This window comes from Haliotis asinina, chromosome 6 (genome assembly GCF_037392515.1).
Source record: "Haliotis asinina isolate JCU_RB_2024 chromosome 6, JCU_Hal_asi_v2, whole genome shotgun sequence".
Taxonomy (NCBI): domain Eukaryota; kingdom Metazoa; phylum Mollusca; class Gastropoda; order Lepetellida; family Haliotidae; genus Haliotis; species Haliotis asinina.
In genome coordinates, this window is record NC_090285.1 from 32112042 (window position 1) to 32132565 (window position 20524).

At 39.7% G+C, this 20524-nt stretch overlaps 1 protein-coding gene across 1 annotated transcript in view; it reads left to right on the forward strand.

Annotated features, from left to right (window-relative positions):
• The window catches only part of LOC137286514 (serine-rich adhesin for platelets-like), a 45732-nt gene extending 29248 nt beyond the window's left edge, over positions 1-16484 (forward strand). Inside the window, exons 11-22 of the mRNA XM_067818429.1 lie at positions 1481-1571; positions 1974-2087; positions 4578-4711; positions 5967-6050; positions 9102-9266; positions 11389-11496; positions 12058-12227; positions 12458-12547; positions 12680-12826; positions 13260-13367; positions 13793-13880; positions 14268-16484. Coding sequence (XP_067674530.1) covers positions 1481-1571; positions 1974-2087; positions 4578-4711; positions 5967-6050; positions 9102-9266; positions 11389-11496; positions 12058-12227; positions 12458-12547; positions 12680-12826; positions 13260-13367; positions 13793-13880; positions 14268-14396 — 1428 coding nt within the window. The 3' untranslated portion in view covers positions 14397-16484. The remainder of the gene's footprint in view (positions 1-1480; positions 1572-1973; positions 2088-4577; positions 4712-5966; positions 6051-9101; positions 9267-11388; positions 11497-12057; positions 12228-12457; positions 12548-12679; positions 12827-13259; positions 13368-13792; positions 13881-14267) is intronic.
• The last annotated feature ends 4040 nt before the right edge of the window (positions 16485-20524 follow it).

Genomic DNA, 20524 nt, shown 5'->3' on the forward strand with positions numbered 1-20524 from the left:
CAAATACATACCACTCCTCGCTGACATTGTCACAGAGATTTTAAGGTAACATCTCATACAAACATACCACTCCTCACTGACATTGTCACAGAGATTTTAAGGTAACATCTCACAAAAACATGCCACTCCTCACTGACATTGTCACAGAGATTTTAAGGTAACATCTCATACAAACATACCACTCCTCACTGACATTGTCACAGAGATTTTAAGGTAACATCTCATGCAAACATACCACTCATCACTGACATTGTCACAGAGATTTTAAGGTAACATCTCATACAAACATACCACTCCTCACTGACATTGTCAGGGAGATTTTAAGGTAACATCTCACAAAAACATACCACTCCTCGCTGACATTGTCACAGAGATTTTAAGGTAACATCTCATACAAACATACCACTCCTCACTGACATTGTCACAGAGATTTTAAGGTAACATCTCATACAAACATACCACTCCTCACTGACATTGTCACAGAGATTTTAAGGTAACATCTTATACAAACATACCACTCCTCACTGACATTGTCACAGAGATTTTAAGGTAACTTCTCATACAAACATACCACTCCTCACTGACATTGTCACAGAGATTTTAAGGTAACATCTCATACAAACATACCACTCATCACTGACATTGTCACAGAGATTTTAAGGTAACATCTTATACAAACATACCACTCCTCACTGACATTGTCACAGAGATTTTAAGGTAACTTCTCATACAAACATACCACTCCTCACTGACATTGTCACAGAGATTTTAAAGTAACATCTCATACAAACATACCACTCATCACTGACATTGTCACAGAGATTTTAAGGTAACATCTTATACAAACATACCACTCCTCACTGACATTGTCACAGAGATTTTAAGGTAACTTCTCATACAAACAACTTCTAGTATGTGCACTGACGAGTAAAGATGATAGCATCCTGGCACTCTTGAAAATCCAAATTAATCTTTAATAATGAATGCCTTTTAGAGAAAATCAAGTAACAAAAAAGGGTAAAGGATGTGGTCAAGTCGCCAGGGAAGGCGATGTAGAGACGCTTTTGTTCATCTCAAACACACATACCACTCGTCGCTGACATTGTCACAAAGATTATGCTGGAACCATCTCAAACAAACATACCACTCATTGCTGACATTGTCACAAAGATTATACAGGTATCATCTCAAACACACATACCTCTCATCGCTGACATTGTCACAAACATTATACAAGAACCATGTCATACAAACAACTTCCGGTATGCGCACTGATGGAAGAAGATGATAACATCAGGTTAAACTAGGTCTTCAACAACTATTTAGTACTGGTTGTCCGGACTGGGAACTTGATTGATTAGGTGACATGGAGACCTGACACAGTCAGAAGTTGCTCATGAAGCAGTCTTTATATCATGACAATTATACATCAGCTCACATCAGCAAACATCTTCTAGTTACATTTTATATCTAATTCTAGGACAGCAAGGGCAAGTGTTGTGTCTGTCTTTGTACGCCATCGAATGGTGCTGCAGATGAACTCATGAGGAGACTCATAGATCTACGCAGTGGTGAGTTGATGTTGTTTCTGTGACAATAAGAACTTCAGATATCGGTGTTGTTTCTGTGACAATAAGAACTGTAGGTATACTCATGAGGAGACTCCTAGCTCTATGCAGTGGTGAGTAGGTGTTTGTTCTGTGACAATAAGAACTGTAGATATACTCATGAGGAGACTCTTAGCTCTATGCAGTGGTGAGTCAATTATGGTTCTCTTAGACTGAGAGCTCTTCACAGTGGTGAGTAGTAGTTGGCTTTCTCACAAAAAGAGGTCTAGATGAACTTGCAAAGAGAGTCAGCTTTACACAGTGGTGTGTGCATGTTTGTTCTGTCAGTCTGTCACAGCTGCAGAATAAGGTAGTCAAGTGTTTTGGACAAGTAGGTTTGCATCCTACATTCTGTGTGTGTTGAAGGTGGAAGTGGATGTTCTTCTATGAGGCTGGTACGATTTGGAAAAGTGAACAGCATCCATCCAGATGTCCAGGAGTACTCCTACGATGAACTAGTCAACACAGAGCGAGCAAAAGGTACCAGGCTTGTTGATAATATTCTCTACACAGGTTTAAACAAGGAGACACATCGATCAAGGAAATGTCATAAGGTGTTATCATCATGTGGAGTCCCAGTGCTGGAAATTACGATTAGGTACTTTTTAACTGCCAGATATTTGCTTTTCATAGTTGCATTAATGTTACATCACAGCTAAGGAATTCCAAATGATATGTATCTTTCATCACACCACAGCCAAACTGTAGCGCAAATGAGGTTGCGCAGCGTAAAGAATATATCAAGTCTTCTTATATGCGAGCGAAGCAAGCAAAGGTTGGCAACGTACTTTCCTCGCTTTGGTTCGAAAAATAATTTTGGGGGGTTTGAGTGAGGGGTTGAAGGCTCACTCGGTCAGGGCAGTCGCTGCTTCCAAAGCATTTGCATTGGCACTGCCCATTGAAGAAATTTGCTCTGCTGCTATTTGCAGCAGACCTAGCATGTTTATTAAGCATTATCAGCTTGATACGCACTCACGTGATAGAGCACACTTTCGCAATTCGGTTCTATCCAGTGGACAGTGTGCTGCCACCCGGCCCGAATGAGTCTTGGTTCATTGACAGTTGACGCTGCTGTTACTGCGTATTAGTGCTATGTCTCCACTGTTGACAAGTCTGACTACTGACGATCTAGTACGATCTGTTTTCAGTATAGGTTGCGTTTTCCCCCTTAGGGTGCTCTGTATAGAATTCACAATGTGGGCGGGATTATGTTCGCACTTTGAACAGTGCTATACATCATGCTTATTGGTGCGGTTGCTCCATGTCGGTTTCCTCCCAAAATGCCTCTCGTCGAAGCTTCGGGTGAGATCACAGGTGAGCGTTACTGCGTAAGTTAATTTTCATAATTACAATCGCTATTATTACGTACTGTGCCAGAAGTCCCTCCTCCCTAGCCTCCGGTCTTTGGGAGTCTGAGTTTATGCATATATGTACCCCAAGGACAATCTCTATGAAAAAGAATTAGACAAACTGTAGAGGTTTCCAATTCTTTGAAGAGAATCGTCCTTGGGGTAGGGCCACCCACTTCCCCTGCTTTATATAACAGAAGGAATGATGATACAGGCTTGAATGCTTACCTGTTTTTCCTGCGCATGCGCGGCAGAGGGGTGACTCCACGTGGTGAAGGGCTGTATAATGAACAAAAAAGACTTTCTGTTTATTGTACAATATTTTATTAAAACATTGATACAACTGTCAGGTGACATTTTCAGAAAATGCATATACGTACCCCAAGGATGATTCTCATCAAAGAATTGGAAACCTCTACAGGTTTGTCTAAGTTTCATAGATTTATATCGACATTATTTAGTAGAAATTAATCATCAGAGCACACTCAATGTTTGAGAACACTTCCTACAGTAGCGAGTGCATCTGTGTCTTGTTTCCTTTTGGTTTATATGAAGCAAATAAAAAGGTGTCTGAGTTATTCCAAAGAAATCAAACTTTAGTTGTGGATTGACTTGAATGTCACAGTCCTTTTCTGGACTATTCTGGAGAAAAATGCAAATAAAAATCACTGACACATTGATTATTTCACGTGATAAAACCATCTGAGTAAGAGATGTTTAACCTTACTTGAAACTACACAGTGCTTAAGTGTCCCGACCTTTAACCTCACCAGCAGTACTGAATTATCTGTCTCACACAGTCTGTTTTAGGTTGTACTCATAAATCTTTTGGCTGTTCTCACAACATAAAATCTTAAGATAACAGATGCTTTTCTTTACTGCCCGTGAACGTATATAGAAGTGAACATAATAAATTATGCCACTTGGACAATCAAAACTTTGGATAGTTTTATAGTGCTTTTGTTTTGGTTTATTTGTCACAAATAATATTCATCTTCCTGTGATAGATTAGTCTTGATTATTCTCTGCAACAATGAAGTTGCGGGGGATATAGAAACAAGCTCCATCCCAGAATTGAATTTTATTTAAGTGGGTTTCCATGGAAACATGACTTAGGCTGTGACATGACTAATGATGAGGATGTCATATGATGTGGAGCAGATCTTCCAAACTATACATTCTATCTCCATCAAATTTGAAACATTTGTGTTATACACCAGTGTGTGAATTTTACTTCTTGTGGTTTCCATGACAAGTTTGACTTTGATTGACATTGGTTGTTGTGCTCTTTTCTCTGGCAGAACTTTAAAACCGTTCTCTATTTCTTCTCCAAACTTGGCACATAGATAGGTCTGGTGGTATACTGGTGCCTTTTGATAGGTTTGTATATCTGAATAAAATATTGTTTGCATTTCCATGGCAACCAGTTCGACCTCGACTGAATTTAATGGTAGTTTTCTTTTCCAGAACAGAACTGTACAACTTAACAATACTGTCCTTCTACTCTGCAATATGTACCATTGACATACTGAAATCATAATTAGTAGACATATTCTTGAAGAGTAATTTGCCGTTGCAGGGGATATTGATGACTTTGTCTTCTTGTTTTTCTGTCATTCAGAGGAGAAGCGTAAAAGAGAAAACAGCTCATCGCTGCCAGACAGTGTACGTCAAGAGCAACTACAACTTCGACAACGGATTGAGAAAGTTAAGAAGGAGCTTGACACCATGAGTAGATCAGGGAACAAAATTCAGGTACAAGATAAGTCTGTTAGCAGTAGAACCTTGGTTTTATCAGAAAATACAGTAACTTCTTTGCGAAGCATTTTAGAAGTTGTATAACTGGAAGAAAACCACATACTTTGAATAGTCAACTTTGTATTTACAATGAAGGTCATCACATGCTTGCTAGTGGTGTTGGTACATCCACCTAAACGTCACACTCATTGCAGTAAAGAAGTCAACTATCCATAGACCTTGGTTTCCCTTCCTTAACAAAATACACATACAAGATAAATCTGTTAGCTGTAGAACATTGGTAGATGAGGGAACTATAGGTACAGGCTAATTGTGATAGGTGTAGAACATTAGTAGATCAAGAAACTGTAGTTATTGGTTAATTGTGATAGCAGTAGAACATTAGTAGATCAGGAAACTGTAGCTATTGGCTAATAGTGATATCAGTAGAACATTAGTAGATCAGGAAACTATAGGTACAGGCTAACTGTGATAGCTGTAGAACACTGGTTTACATGAAAACGATAAATGATTACATAACTAGAAAGACAAAACAGACATAAGACACATGTTCCTGAAACTTCTGTGCCTGAAATCTGACACTTTGTGATGAATCACGGAAAACTATGATGTAACATTGTTCTGTTTTCATGCTTCACTCTGAGTGGTGAAACGCCAGCACTGTTTCACCAGCCATTTGTCACCCCTCCGTGTGAAGAGTGAAAATAGAACAATCTTGCATGATAGTTTCTGAAACAGCTATTCCATGATCAATCATAAATCAGCTGTAGGTTCTGTGTGTTAGCAGCTGACCTGTGGTTGCTCAGCGAGCTGAATTCCCTTCTTTCATTGTGCGCATGTATATCTGCATCAACCACAGCCTTCTGTTTTGCTACCTGGCAATAAATACAGATTGCAGAAATATGATTTAGGTTGCAACTTGGAGGGGTTGTATGCTTATTCTGTTGCAAAAACTATGGACACCACATCCATATTTGTAGAAGATGTTTTCTAACTGTTTGTTACACAAGTGATTCCCTCTACCCTTTTTGCTAGCGATTTCTTATTTATATCCACAGTTATATGCAGAGGTGATCTCTCACTTCTCTGATCCATGAGCATCACGTGATTCATGCTTGTGGCTTGTTACAGTCCATAGCAATGACTCACCTGGTGCTTACACACCATGTGAATACTGTTATCAATTACATTCACACGGTTTACCTGTAAGCATTTGACTGGTGGTTAAAATTCGAAGTGTGTTCAATTGCAGATTGACAGAAGGCAGGCAGACCTCAGGAAGTATGAAAAAGAACTCCGTTACTTGGACAAACAGCAGTGTGGACCAGCTCAACATGTATGTTGCACATTAGTTTCAGAACTGTGTTTGTCAGTACTATTGTATTAAGTGTTTTCCATGTGTTTTACTAAACAATTACAGTTCAAGTCTGTCTTCCATATCCATAACCCAGTGTGAAAACAACTTGTATGAATACACTGAGGTATCATGTGTCACCAGTTATGGGGTTATCTGCCTCTGACTTTTCTGTCACGTCCTATAACCTTATTAAACACACAAAACATTTTCCTTCCTCAAATATCCTTCAGTTTCCTGCTCTTTTTCAGACATTGTGATTTACATGGAAATGTTCCTGTATTGTCCATTAAAGTTTTTTTGATTCAGGCTTTTTCGTATATCTATGTACTTGTTTGTTGATTTCCTACTTTGTATGATTCACCATTTATGATTATTTCCCATTTGTATCTACTTTGCTGCTATCAACTCCAGTTGCATGCAATGTCTTACTCTCAGTGCCTCTCCTGCCTATGTGACCGTATGTGCCACCGGTCTGATCTTACATTGTCTGACCGCTGCTCTGTTGAGCAGACCTTCTGTAATACTGATAGGTATGCATATCATCATCTCCCAGCCCGGTAGCCATGCATCCTGCAACCGTCTTTAGTGCTTAAATGGTCCTATGGCTCAACCTATTTAGGTGTCTTTTCCTTATCCTGACTCATGCTTATTTGCTTAACGCCTCTTCCCTGGTGAAGGTAACAAGCATGGTCGGTCAGCTGGCCATTTGCGTGGGAAAGGGGAGGCTACTTGTGGGTGAGTGTATTTTACGTCCGCTTCTTTTAGAAGGGAACTTTAAGGGATCTCAGGTAATTCCACTACCTTCGCCAGGAAGAGAAGATAAACAATTAAGCTTGAGTCAGGAAAAGAATAAAATATCAATTTTATTCAGAAAATTACATACTGGTTACAGTGATTCCAGATTTTGTTCATCACCTGTTTTCATGTTAAGGATTTTAGCGATAAGAAGCAAATTGCACACTGAGGTGGTTAGTGAATGAGTGAAAGAGTTTTTACTCTGCTTTTAGCATCACTGTAAACTGGAAATATTCTGTGTCAGTTTATATTTTGTGAATGCATTTACTTATTATAAAAAGATATGCATGGTCATCTATTTCCCGATATCAGTGGCTTTTCGCTCGGTAACAGGATACTACAAGGGAAATACCTTTGTTTTGGAAGCTTCTTACAAATAACATGGATGCATCTTTTAGTGGCGGGTATTGTTCAAACATCAACATTATCACTGTCCACTCACCAAAGGTATGCTTGTAGTTGTAAGAAGCGATTTTATTGGATGAAGATTAGTTTCTAATGACGCTTTTCAGCCTCCGTCTGCTATGAGGATTGTGATTGGTCAGAATCATACATGTGTCCTTAGGCATCCAGTCATATTACAGCGATGGATACCGTCCTCTTAAAAAAAACCCTTTAGATTCAGGTGAAAGCTTTTGGTAAAATCATGCTTACTGTGAACAGTTTGGTCAAAAAAACTCATCACCTATAGTATATTATGGAATTGGATGTATCATGCTAGGTTATAACCTGTGACAAGAATGCTTCATGCATATATTTTAGCATTAAACATCATGTCCAAGCGACCCGTGAAGGTCCCGGGGTAGAGTAGGCCTTCAGCAACCCACGCTTGCCATAAGAGGCGTCTATGCTTGTTGTAAGAGACAACTAACAGGACCGGATGGTCAGGCTCGCTGACTTGGTTGACACGTCACTGGTTCCCAATTGCGCAGATCGATGCTCATGTTGTTGATCACTGGTTTGTCTGGTCCAGATTTGATTATTTACAGCCTGCTGCCATATAGCTGGAATATTACTGAGTGCAGCATAAAACTAAACTCACTCACACACTCATGTCGAAGCAAGACCTTCAAGGTGACAAAAGCCAGGATGTCACTTGAATGACATTAAATGATCACACAGTCTAAGTAAACTTATCCTCAGTACTTTTCGTTACACTCCACCACTGAGTCTAACAAAACCTTATGGGAGGTCACGTCAGGTAACCTTTGAGATTGACCAATCCGAACACAGCTTACCAAATCGCGAAAGTGCAAATTCACACATACCTTTTGAACTTTTTATCTCGAGAGGGTTTGTACCCGAACGATTCCGAATTCTATTTAACGTATGCTCGCTTACGGGTGATGCACACGACGTATGTACAACCACGACAACGGTGAATAAACAGTCGCCGAAAATGGTGTTTGGGGCAATATTCAAGGATGTTATCTTGCAGAAATATTAGCTAATGGTAACCATGTCAACAGAAACCCCAAAGCGTATAAACTGCAGGTCAAATAACTGTATTATATGCAGATTTTTGTTTGTGGAGAGATCTGTGTCAGTGGCCTGGATATTTTGAAAGTCCCTCTGATCCCTAAATAGTAGCTGTTGTGTCTGATTGGATAAATCTATTTAACGGTCTCGCGTTTGATTGGACTGTCATTTGTCGCTCAAAGGTTACCTGACGCGACCTTCTACTAGGTTTTATTAGACTCAGTGGTGGAGTGTAACAAAATACACTGAGACTAAGTTTACTTAGACTGATGATCACACAAAAAAGATGGAAATAGTAAGTTGTAATGTACATTTGACAACTTTTATGAATACTGTAAATGATTTTATTCTTCAGTTTACTAAGTATGTTTAATTTTTATATCGAAACAGTGATGTTGCATTATGATGTAAGAAGCTTGGTGGCTTTTGTTAGCAAGTCCAATACTGCCACAGAAGAGGCGGGGCGTACTTTGACGTAATATTTTCTAGGGGCAGAATATTTCTGGTTTACTGTATTTCAGCCATGTCATGCGGGTCACCCCAGAAATGGGCTTCACACTGTAGTAGCTAAGTATTTACTCTATGGAGTAGAGTCATATTACAGTAGTGTTGATTCATTTTTGTCACTTAGCTAGTTCTTAAATTGTACAAAAGTGAGATTTACAGTGAAATCTATTTTGAATTTTTTTCCAGAACTTGTCACAGAATCATACAGTGTTTGCACTTTTAATTGATGTGTTTTGTTTGTGCTGACAGTCTGTCCAACTGACTCATTCAGAGGAGACCAGAATACGTCAGCGAGTCCTGCAGGATGCCCATGTCATCTGTGGAACCCTCAGCAGCCTTGGAAGTGCTCGCATCATGAACATCCTTCGTACCAACAACTGTAGGAACCCCTTCCTTTGTGCCATCATTGATGAGGTAACAGACAGTTGCAGTTCAGTTGATGAAGGCTTGCAACAGTATGAATGAATTAAAAAAAGATTGTATCAATGTAAAGCTCACCTGACTGAAAGTTAAGTTAGCCTCTGTTATGGGTTTTTAGCCCAGGATGTTATTAGACGACTAATAAATACAGTAGAACACGGATATAACGAACTCCAGGGGACCAAGGGATTTAGTTCGCTATATCAGTTGTTCGTTATTCAAGTTTGACCGCCATATTGGCTTATAGAGATGAAGAGACACGTATATACATGGGCTACATATTTTTATTCTTGTACATTGACATTTTCGGCTACAACAATTTCATTGTCAGCGTTGATGAAGTCATCCAGCGTGACATCAGCCGGGATTTCTTCTGCCTTATCTGACAGTTCACTCCACATAATTCTGAGATATGGAAAGAACCATGTTGTCACTCTCATCGTCTGATGAATCTTCATCTTGCACAGGAATAACAAGTTTTCAGCCAATCATCAACGAGGTTGGGGTCAACTGATGCACTTTCCCCGTGATCTGATCTGCATATAATACCACGCCTCTGTTTGAACCTGTCAATCCAAGCACTGTTGCAACTGAAATCTAAATAACCTAACTTGGATGCCAATCCATTTGCCTTAGTCTGCAACATGGGACCACTCAAAGGAATGTTTTCACTTCTCGCTCCTTGAAACCATTTGTAGAGCGCATCTTATACATCTTGGTGATTTGCAGTTCGTAACTTCTTGCGGGCGGGGCCGAAATCACTAGAGACACATTTTGCCAGTATCGAGTCGCGATTCTTAATAATGGAACTGAGTGTTGATTTCGGAATGCCAAAGTCGAGAGCGATGTTTGTCTTCGATCTTACTCCTGATTCTACAGCCTGGATTATCTGATGCTTTGTGTCAAAGGTGATAGCTTTACGTTTGCCTGCCATAGCGACGAGAGCGAACTGAAGATCTGTGTATCAGTCAAGCTTTTAAACAAGATGTGTTTCTTTTGTTAATTAATTAATGACTATCCAACAATGTTGATTCACCGCCAACGAGGTTAAACAATGTTGATTCACCGCCAACGAGGTTAAACAATGTTGATTCACCGCCCACAAGGTTGATGTATGCCGCTAAGTCGTTGAGCTGACACTGAGTGAGTTCGCTACTCATGTCGTTAATTGGGCTTGGGGTCAGGAAATCAGTTCGCTGTAACCGTTAATTCACTACTCACGAGTTCGTTATTCACGTATAATTTTAATGATATTATAAAGGGACCATTGACAGGACTTTCAAATTTGTTCGCTATATCCATGTTCGTTATATCCATGTTCTACTGTAGATATCAACTGAGCTGGGTTTCCACTGTCTCGTTGGAAGATGACAACCAGCAGGTGCTCTGCCTGGAGGAAGGTTCTACTACGTAGTCTCCTGTAATTAGTAATGGTGTCATGTGTCCTTATGTTTTAAGTGAAAGCATTATTTCCATGTGAATCATCAATGTGTGAAGGGTAGATTAGTCCTGCAGCAACTCATGCTTGTTGTAAGAAGCGACTAACGGGATTGGGTGGTCAGGCTCGCTGACTTGGTTGACATATGTCATTGGTTCTGAATCGCGTAGATTGATGCTCATGCTGTAGATCACTGGATTGTCTGGTCTAGACTCAATTATTTACATACTGCTGCCATAATGCTGGAATATTGTGTGGCGTAAAACTGAACTAACTATCTCTGGTAGTTTCAGATAAAAATGTATACAGTTCAAAAACACATATGCAAAATTAGAGCAACATGAATTGCATCTTCTTCAGTATAGGTGCATTGAAAGGAATACTGAAAATCTGATATGACCTTCTTAAACTAATTCAGATGTTACGGACAAATGAGTGAAGCTTGGTCTTTGGCTGCATGGCTTCAGAGGCAATAATGCCATCTGTAAAATTGATGTTTCTTGTAACAATTGTCATAAATTAGATATATGGTCTTGGAGAATGGAAACTTTTGAAAAGTGGTTTTGCTTGTTGCTGTTTGAAAATTCTTATGGTTCCAGTATTTATAGGTAGGCAGGCATTTCTGACAGCAACCAGCATCTGAACTTTTTCAGAATGACACATGTGTTGTTGTTGCAGGCTACCCAGTCCACAGAGCTTGACTGTCTGATCCCCCTGCAGTATGGCATTAGTAAGCTGGTGATGGTGGGCGACCCAGAGCAACTTCCGCCCACAGTAATCTCCCAGGTACATCATATGCACCACACTCCAGGCTACCTTACTTCTAAGGACACACCAACTTCCATTAGTTAACAGATCTGAGATATACATCATCTAGGCTCCGATTCAGGACACGATGCCAAGACATGCACATGCACAGAATATAATGGAGAATTACACCTTTGTTGTCCAGTGAATCATTTCTTGGTAACTTTGGACTCAGGAAAATGTAACCTCACACCTCTGCAACTAGGAACACTTTATCAAAAGCACAGCTTCATACTTGTGAGACTCAATGTACTTTCCTCGAACAAACAGCCTCAGAATCAGTGTACATGAACTCAGTAGTTTGTCATCAGTGGCTGTAAGTGGAACATGTCAGTGAAGTGAGTGAAGAGTTGATGTTGGCTTCTCGTGACTTTCTTCGAAAGAAAGAGCTGCCCATCTTGCTCAGATCTGGTATCGGACAAAGGACAAGATTTAACTTTGATCACTGTAGTAGTCACATGTGAAATGATCATGTTCAGAATATCTCTAGGATGTTTAAGTTTCATATAACCTTATGTTGAGGTTTTGTCTTTTCAACAGAAAGCTAAGGACATGAAGTTTGGGCTGTCCCTTTTTGAGAGGCTTTACACATACTTCAAATCAAAGGACCAGAATGTTGTTCTGATGCTGAAAACACAGTACCGCATGGATCCTGCCATCCTCAGCTTCCCCAACCTGTATGTGTACGACGGCCAGCTGAACACTGACAGGTAGGCCAGTCGGCAGGCAACACCTGGTGTTCAAGGTAGTGCCTCCCAGAATGTAATGACTGATATCAGAGTATTAGTCCAAAATGTCCAAGATAACTGATGAACTTCACTTTTTGGACACACTGACTAACTGTAATTTGCCCCTCTTACACTGACTGCAGTTCTTTGTGTCTATCAGTACTGTATGTTTTGTATGTTTGAGATTCTAACTCCTGTGTTCATGACTTCAGTTCAGTTGGTGTCCGAGTTAGGAGCTGGCCACTGTTGCCATACCTGGTGTTCAACATAGAGGATGGTCAGGAACAGAGCTCAGCTGAAGGGTGGGTCTGCTTCCTTCCTGTAGCTGTCTCTAGGGTTCATTTGTCAATAGCGATTTTAATACTTTTAAATATTTCCATGTCAAGCTCCTTTCACCACAAGCATAATTATGATGTTCATTTTTTTCCAAACAGGTCTGTGAGCAACCAGGCTGAAGCCATGTGCGTGGCAGAGCTTTGTCACCATATCATTACCCGCTGCAATATACCTGCAACCAGGCTAGGAGTTATCTGCCCTTATCAGAGTCAAAAAAGTCTTGTCAACAGCTCCCTCAGCTCCAAGTAAGTTTATATGTAGTCACACACAGGATCACTGTTTGTTATTTCCACCCCATTGCTGTGCAGTCATATGACTGGCACCTCTAAATCATGAAATCTGGAACAGACTGGTGATTGATATCATGAGCATGTCCTATACTGTAAGAATTGCCGCAAAGTTATCCTTTTCTTAGATACCCAGTAAGGAAATTTGGAATCCTCCCATTTGTACGTGGGGAACCCAAGAGCTGGCACATACTGAACAGTATTTTTTCTGTAAGATTGACATTTGACAGATGGTTTTGTAAAAAATTCCATAAAAGATGCCTCAAAATGATGAAAATCAATTTAATTGAAGAAAGGGTTGAAGTTACAGATCCATAGCAATATCCTGTGTATGAGCTATCTTTTCCTAGTACTCTTTATCTTCTGAATGCATCCTGCTTTCCTCCTGTAGAAGAGTGCGAGATGTGGAGGTGGGAACAGTGGACGGGTTCCAGGGACGAGAGAAGCATGTCATCATCATGTCTTGCGTCAGGGCACGCAGCTCTGATGGAAGTATTGGGTATGTTACAGATAGGTAGCCTCTGTCAGTGATCTTTGCTAGGGAGCTTTTAAAGTTGTCTGTTCTGTAAATTGAGTTCTCAAAAAATGGCTCAAACAAGGCTCATGGCAAACTCATTCATCATACAGTGATGTGTGTTGATAATGACAGTATATGAAATAAGGCCAGTCCAACCGCCTGAGATGGGCTAGATTTCTGACAATCAAAATTTACAGCTGGCCAGTCTGCTCTGGCTGATGAAAACATTGGATGACATGTTCCATACATCCAATTTATATTGTTTAGTCGAGGTAAATCCGGTTTGGGCTGGTAACATTTTGAAGTTTCCAGCCCTTCACTGTCGTCTCCTGTACGTAACCTAGCTTGTAACGTTCCCCAACACATTCCCCACACTGAACAAGCCATACTGTATGTATACCTTGCAGGTTTCTGTCCGATCGAAGGAGAATGAACGTGGCTCTCACCCGTGCAAAGTATTCCCTATACATCCTTGGCCATCTCGACACGCTAAAGGTAAGCTAACTTTATGGGTGTAGTAGCTGGGTTTGTTTAAATATGGATGAAGATTTTTGTTTCGTAGCAAGGTCTAGAAGTCACTCGTAATGGGGTCTTTTCACCTGGCGTAGTAGTACTAATGTATTGCTGTATTTGGGGGTATTTATTACCCGATTCCCAAGATGGGTGAAAAAGTAGCGTTGTTCATAACTGAAGTCTGGGGGATATGCAAGTTTTTATCATATATATTTCAGCTCTTACAGCAGTTTGTCAACACATCAGTGACTGATATTGTGGGAAATGTGTTCCCTTGTAGGACAAGCATAAATAAGTGGGGAACATTTTTAGCTGGAATTGCCATGGGGTACTTACTGTTCATGTACTGTAACAATGTGACTGTTTCAGAGAGGGCAGGACTGGCGGTCTCTTATAGATGATGCCAAACGAAGGGAGGTTGTTGTCAGTGTACCATCAGTCAGTAATTTCAGTACCATGGCAATGAAGTGCTTTAAGTCTCTGAATGCAACCCATTAGGTCGACTTGTGGAGACTTTATGTGCTGACCGGGAGCAGAATCCATTGAGTGTTTTACTTTCTCTACAATAGTTGTACAGTAATTATGATCAAGTTCAAGGATGACTAAAGGTGTGACAATGAACAAAAGGCCCTCCCAAGGCTTTAACTGGACAACAGTGTTTCATATTGTACAAAAGGTCCTCCCATTACTGGACAACAGTGTTTCATATTGTAGAAAAGGCCATTCCAAGGCCTCAACTGGACAACAATGTTTCATATTGTACATGGGGCCCTCCCTTAACTGGACCACAGTGTTTCATATTGTACAAGAGGCCCTCCCTTAACTGGACCACCGTGTTTCATATTGTAGAAAAGGCCATTCCAAGACCTCAACTGGACAACAATGTTTCATACTGTACAAAAGGTCCTCTCATAACTGGACACCAGTGTTTCATATTGTACAAGAGGTCCTCCCTTAACTGGACCACAGTGTTTCATATTGTACAAAAGGCCCTTCCAAGGCCTCAACTGGACAACCATGTTTCATATTGTACAAAACGCCCTTCCAAGGCCTCAACTGGACAACAGTGTTTCATATTGTACAAGAGGTCCTCCCTTAACTGGACCACAGTGTTTCATATTGTACAAAAGGCCCTTCCAAGGCCTCAACTGGACCACAGTGTTTCATATTGTACAAAAGGCCCTTCCAAGGCCTCAACTGGACAACAGTGTTTCATATTGTGCAAAAACCCCTCCCTAACCCTATAACTGGACAGCAGGACACAGTGTACATTATACAGATAACAATTACACAAAGCAGCTGGCATGTATTTACTATTATACAGGCAAGAATGACCAAAGTGCTTATAGTTGTGTGGCAAAACAGTGCCTGTATATGTGTATAGAAGGGTTGGAAAGGGTTGGAAAGTAAGGAGGTTTGAAGTAAATGACCATTCAACAATGTCAGTGTCCACACACCACAACAAACAACATTTTTAGAATTGTATTGGGAAGGTCTTTCTAGAGTTAAAGGGGGTATTTTTAACAAGGTGTATGTTTGTGAAAACTATGAAAGAAAAGATTTACTTCATCAAAAGAATCAACAAGTAGCACAGCACTGACTTTATTCTCAATCACTGAACCTGTCATATACATGTATGAAATGCAAATCTATTTTGCCATAAAAAGGTTGGAAGATGACTTAAAAGACTTGAAAATGGCTTGAATTTCAGGTTAAAGCTTGAAGTGAAGGTTGTGTCTGCTAACCTATTCAACACTGTAGGCCTGTTTTCCAACCATGACATCACTAGTCCCCAGACACCATAGGCCGATCAACCAGGCAGAAGTTGTATTTATCATTTTTATTAGGTTTACTTATTTAATTACTGGTCTTACTGGCCTTAATTTTGCACTGAAAAGCCTTAAATTTTGGTTTTGAAATTCTGTGTGAACCCTGATTGTACAATAAGCAACTCCTTGTCATTGTTTGTGTCTTAAATATTATGCAGCCGCTATAGTAAAGCTGGCACATGCAATATACATGTATACTGAATGACATCACTGGTATCAGGTCGTTGGCTTCCTTTAAAGGGGCACTGATGCGGAGCAATTTCCGTGGACTGGTGTAAACTTTTGTTATTGTTTTTCTCCCGTGAGTACCCGGATGATATCCCAGAATTCGTGACTGGTTCGTGACCTCTGCTGCGCATTCCGTAAGCGCAATTGATAGTTTAATTATAGACAGATCAGCTTAGGTGAAGTCATTTTTACTTCATTACAAATGTATTATGAAAACAAATGAAACACTTTGAAGGTTAATCATCTGCCAGTGGTAGAAATGGTAAAACACTATTAGGACGGAAAAATAACGAAGCCAATGTACGTCTCTATATTTTGTCTCATAACCCTAATTAGTTTGTTGTCATATTTGTATGATTCTGAAAATTAATAAAAGACACACAATCTGCTTATACTCATAGTAAATTTCTAACATAACAGCAAAATTTATACATTGTATAGATTGCCAATGTCGATCCTATTTCACACACGTACGCGATCTAGTGTGTGTTTTCTGTCTGAATGCTACAACAAATAAATTAAAACAAAATGCAAATAATGAATGTAAAACAGACTAATTTTATAGCAACAATGTCAGGCTCCTACCTTGTTCAGGAATGGATCCATCAATATCCACGTAAAAAAAATCGTATTCCATTCATCTGCAGCTGGTAAATAATCTTGCTCTGTGTCGCGTGTCTTACAACTGTCTCATCTGCGAAAAAGTAACACATCGTTTCACGTCTTTCACACTGGTGAAAACCAGATAAACCTCTCATTGGTCTCCCAAGATAGCACACCTGGCAACTAATTGTATGATGTCCACTATTCTAAGTAATTTAGTTAACCAATAATGAGCAATCAATCAATCAACGCAAGGGTGGTTAATTCTTTGAAGGGAGGGTGTTGTTTTTGCACTCACACTTTACGACAGGGTGTAGTCATCTCCACTGGCTTTTGACAAATCTGCTAAGAGATAAAAGTAATTAATCGATCAGTGTGTTATCGGTTAATCCTTTGATCGATGTTTGTTTTTGTAACTCAGCTGATAAACCCTTTTGCATCACTTACATGCACATATTACATAACATACAATACATTTGCCATTACAGACCTTAATTTATAATGTTGAGTATTTACTCCAGACAGGAGAAATGCCAAATGGGAACCTTTGTTGAGTAACAGAAGTGGTGTTACTACTAATTATACCTGTTAAAAATTAACTAATTGACCATCCAGAGAATGATGACAAATAACACGTGTAGGTTTACACCATCAAACGCGAGTTACAGCAAGGAAGATGTAATCTCTGTGTCGCATGCAGCCAGAAAACACTTATGGGCAGAAACTGTTTTGAGGATACCAACGGAATTTCGTTACATAAGGAATACACACAGGCATTTGCTGTGTACTTGGGTAAATAGGTGTAATAAGGGTTTTTTTTACGCAAGAAAATTTTCAGATTTCTCTACCAAAGGCAGTCATCGTTTTTTGTTTTTTACGAATTCAAATAAATCAACTGTGTGTTTTTATTATCATAAATAATAAACCATTGTAGCTACCATAGCTACCAAAATTTACGTATGATATTTGCTATCACAGCTGAACCAACACTCAAAACTACCTAAATATAAAGCTTTGCAATCTTCCGTACTGAAACAAATGGCTTATGGCTTGCTACGTGCCTGTAGACATCATATTTTCATGTAACATGATTAAATAACGAGGTTAAAAACACAGAAATAGGATCAAATTGGATCAGTAACTATACCATCCAAGCATCGGAAAAAACCTACACTGCTGGAATATTTTGTTACGATCAGACAAAGAATAGCATGGATATTTTTAAATAATGGCATATGGTGGGCATCCGGCCTCCTGACTGTTTAGGTGAAGAAATTCTGCTAATATGGACAGGAGCCCAGTTCCTTTGTCCGTCACGGTCGAAGGAGCGGGCGCTGACCAATTTGCGTTTTGGTTTCGTAATTAGACTGTTGGCGAGAAACATTATTCGCTCCGCATCAGTGCCCCTTTAAGAGTTTTCTGGTGGTGGGTTTAGCTGCCACTGAGTTGACTTGCAGAATGGAAGGCCTTAGGGTTTCTTATTTGAGATTAGATACAGAGAGCTTTCAAATGATGAACATTTGATGAGCTGATGTTTTGCTTACCTGTTTAAGGGAGCAAGCTTTTGATGTAGTTAATGGAGGTGTGCAGTTGATTTATCAACATCTGAAGGTTGATCTGTATTCAGACATGGAGAGACCATGTTTTGAGTAAAATCTGGTGAAGATATTTGACATGATAACTTGACAGACATATTTTTCTTGGTTGTATTTTGCTCCCTAAATTATGAGGATTATAAGCGCTTTGTTATGTCCTTGACTCTCCCACAAATTAGGGCGTGTGAGTAGCTTTTCTCTTTCTCACACATGCACACACAAAAAAAATAGATTAGACCGCAACAATATGATGAACACCTTACACTACATGATTCTCACTGCCTTGTGTCAGCTTTACACAATAATATTATCATGATATAAGCAGGTGTTCATCATATTGTTGCGGTCTAATCTATTTTTTTTAACGTCTCTATCCTAATTTACAATGTCAGAAAAAAATTATAAGTTATGCTGGAAAAAGAGCAAGCAAATATTACTTGCAAATTTAATTGATCCTAAAAATTCTATGACTTTCTACAGCAATGACTGTGGGTTTTCTTTTTATGTAATGGCAATTTTTATGTCAGTATTGTATGTTTTCTTCAAAAAGCCACACTTGACATATAGAAAGTTTTAAGAGTTCAGATGTACTTATCTGTCTGTTAAAAATAAATCATTAAAGATGTGTCAACAACACTGTTGATTTTGTTGTGTTTCATTGAAGCTGTTACAGTGTACATAGGGTCTTCTGTACAATACCATAGCTGAATTGAAAACAGACAACTTGAAGAAACTATTGTTCATTCTACATCCCATTCCATGAAGCAATATTTGACTCATGTTTAGAACATGATCAACTGTCAGCTCAAAGTCCAAACAAAACAGCTGTGCACAGTTGTCTCGATATTCATGGGACCAAGAATATCAAAGTATTGGAACTTCAAGACATCTGACCTAGGCATATCATCACATTGTGTCCAGCTGGACTGTTGAAAACTTAAAGTTTATAAATTCGATGTTTTGGGTATCACACAGTCTAAGTAAACTTATCCTCAGTACTTTTCGTTACACTCCACCACTGAGTCTAACAAAACCTTATGGGTGGTCGCGTCAGGTAACCTTTGAGATTGACCAAGCAGAACACAACTTACCAAATTGCGAAAGTGCACATTCGCACATCCCTTATGAACTTTTTATCTCAAAAAGGTTCGTACCCGAACGATTCCAAATGCTACTTAGCATACGATCGCTTCCGGGTGATGCATGCAGCGTACATACTGCCATGACAACGGTGAGTAAACAGTCGCTGAAAATAGTGTTTTTGACAATATTCAAGGATGTTAATTAGCGGAAATATTAGCTAATGATAACCATGTCAACAGACACCTCAAAGCGTATATACTGCAGGTCAAATAACTGTGTTGTATGCTGATTTTGGTTTGTGGAGAGATCTGTGTCGGTGACCTGAATATTTTGAAAGTCCCTCCGATCCCTAAATAGTAGCCGTTGTCTGATTGGATAAATCTATTTAACCGTCTCGCATGTGATTGGACCGTCATTGGTGGCTTAAAGGTTACCTGACACAACCTTCTACTAGGTTTTGTTAGACTCAGTGGTGGAGTGTAACGAAATACACTGAGACTAAGTTTACTTAGACTGGGGTATTACACAAGGAGGTAAATAAAGTTAACTCTATGGCATAAGAATCTCCCGGCATTAAGGAAAACAGAATATGTTAAACAGTACATTATTTATTGTGGACACTTTGTATTTTGGACACATCATTGTTGTATTCATACCCAGTGAGCAAGGTAGCCAGTCTCATCTACATAGTTCATGATCAAAATCTCTTGTCTCTGTAGCTGGTCCTTGAGACTTGAGACTAGCCTTGTGTCTAGCAGTGCTTCCTTGCTGGCGCATGTCTGTGCCCATACACTTGAGCAAGGCAAGCCTCCACATAGGACTGCTGTCTCTTCAACACATAAACATGCTCATAAATGTTGGGATGACATTTCCCACAAAAGATGATGCCAATCTTCTAGATTATTGTTCGTGCAATGGCCATCATTCAGGAATTGGTTCCACAGCTCCTTCTCCACTGATTTGGTCCATCCACTCACGTCTCTGTGATATAGTCCATAAATCTGGTGATGGCAACACCTTGAGGATCACCAGTATTGGCCTGCACCCAAACATCCTCAACTAGATCAACAGGCACCAAAGCTAGTGAAACAGCATGTCGTACAAGCCGTCGCAAGTCATCACTCTTTTTGTACTCAGTCACTAGGCCAAGCTTCTGGATACATCTCCAAACACACTTGGAGTAGTGAAAATAACATCCACGTTGCTGTCACGTAGGAAACACTGTCAACATGGCATTGTGGGCGGCCTTCTCAAAATCCATCTGAATTATGTCAGGAGATAGATTGAA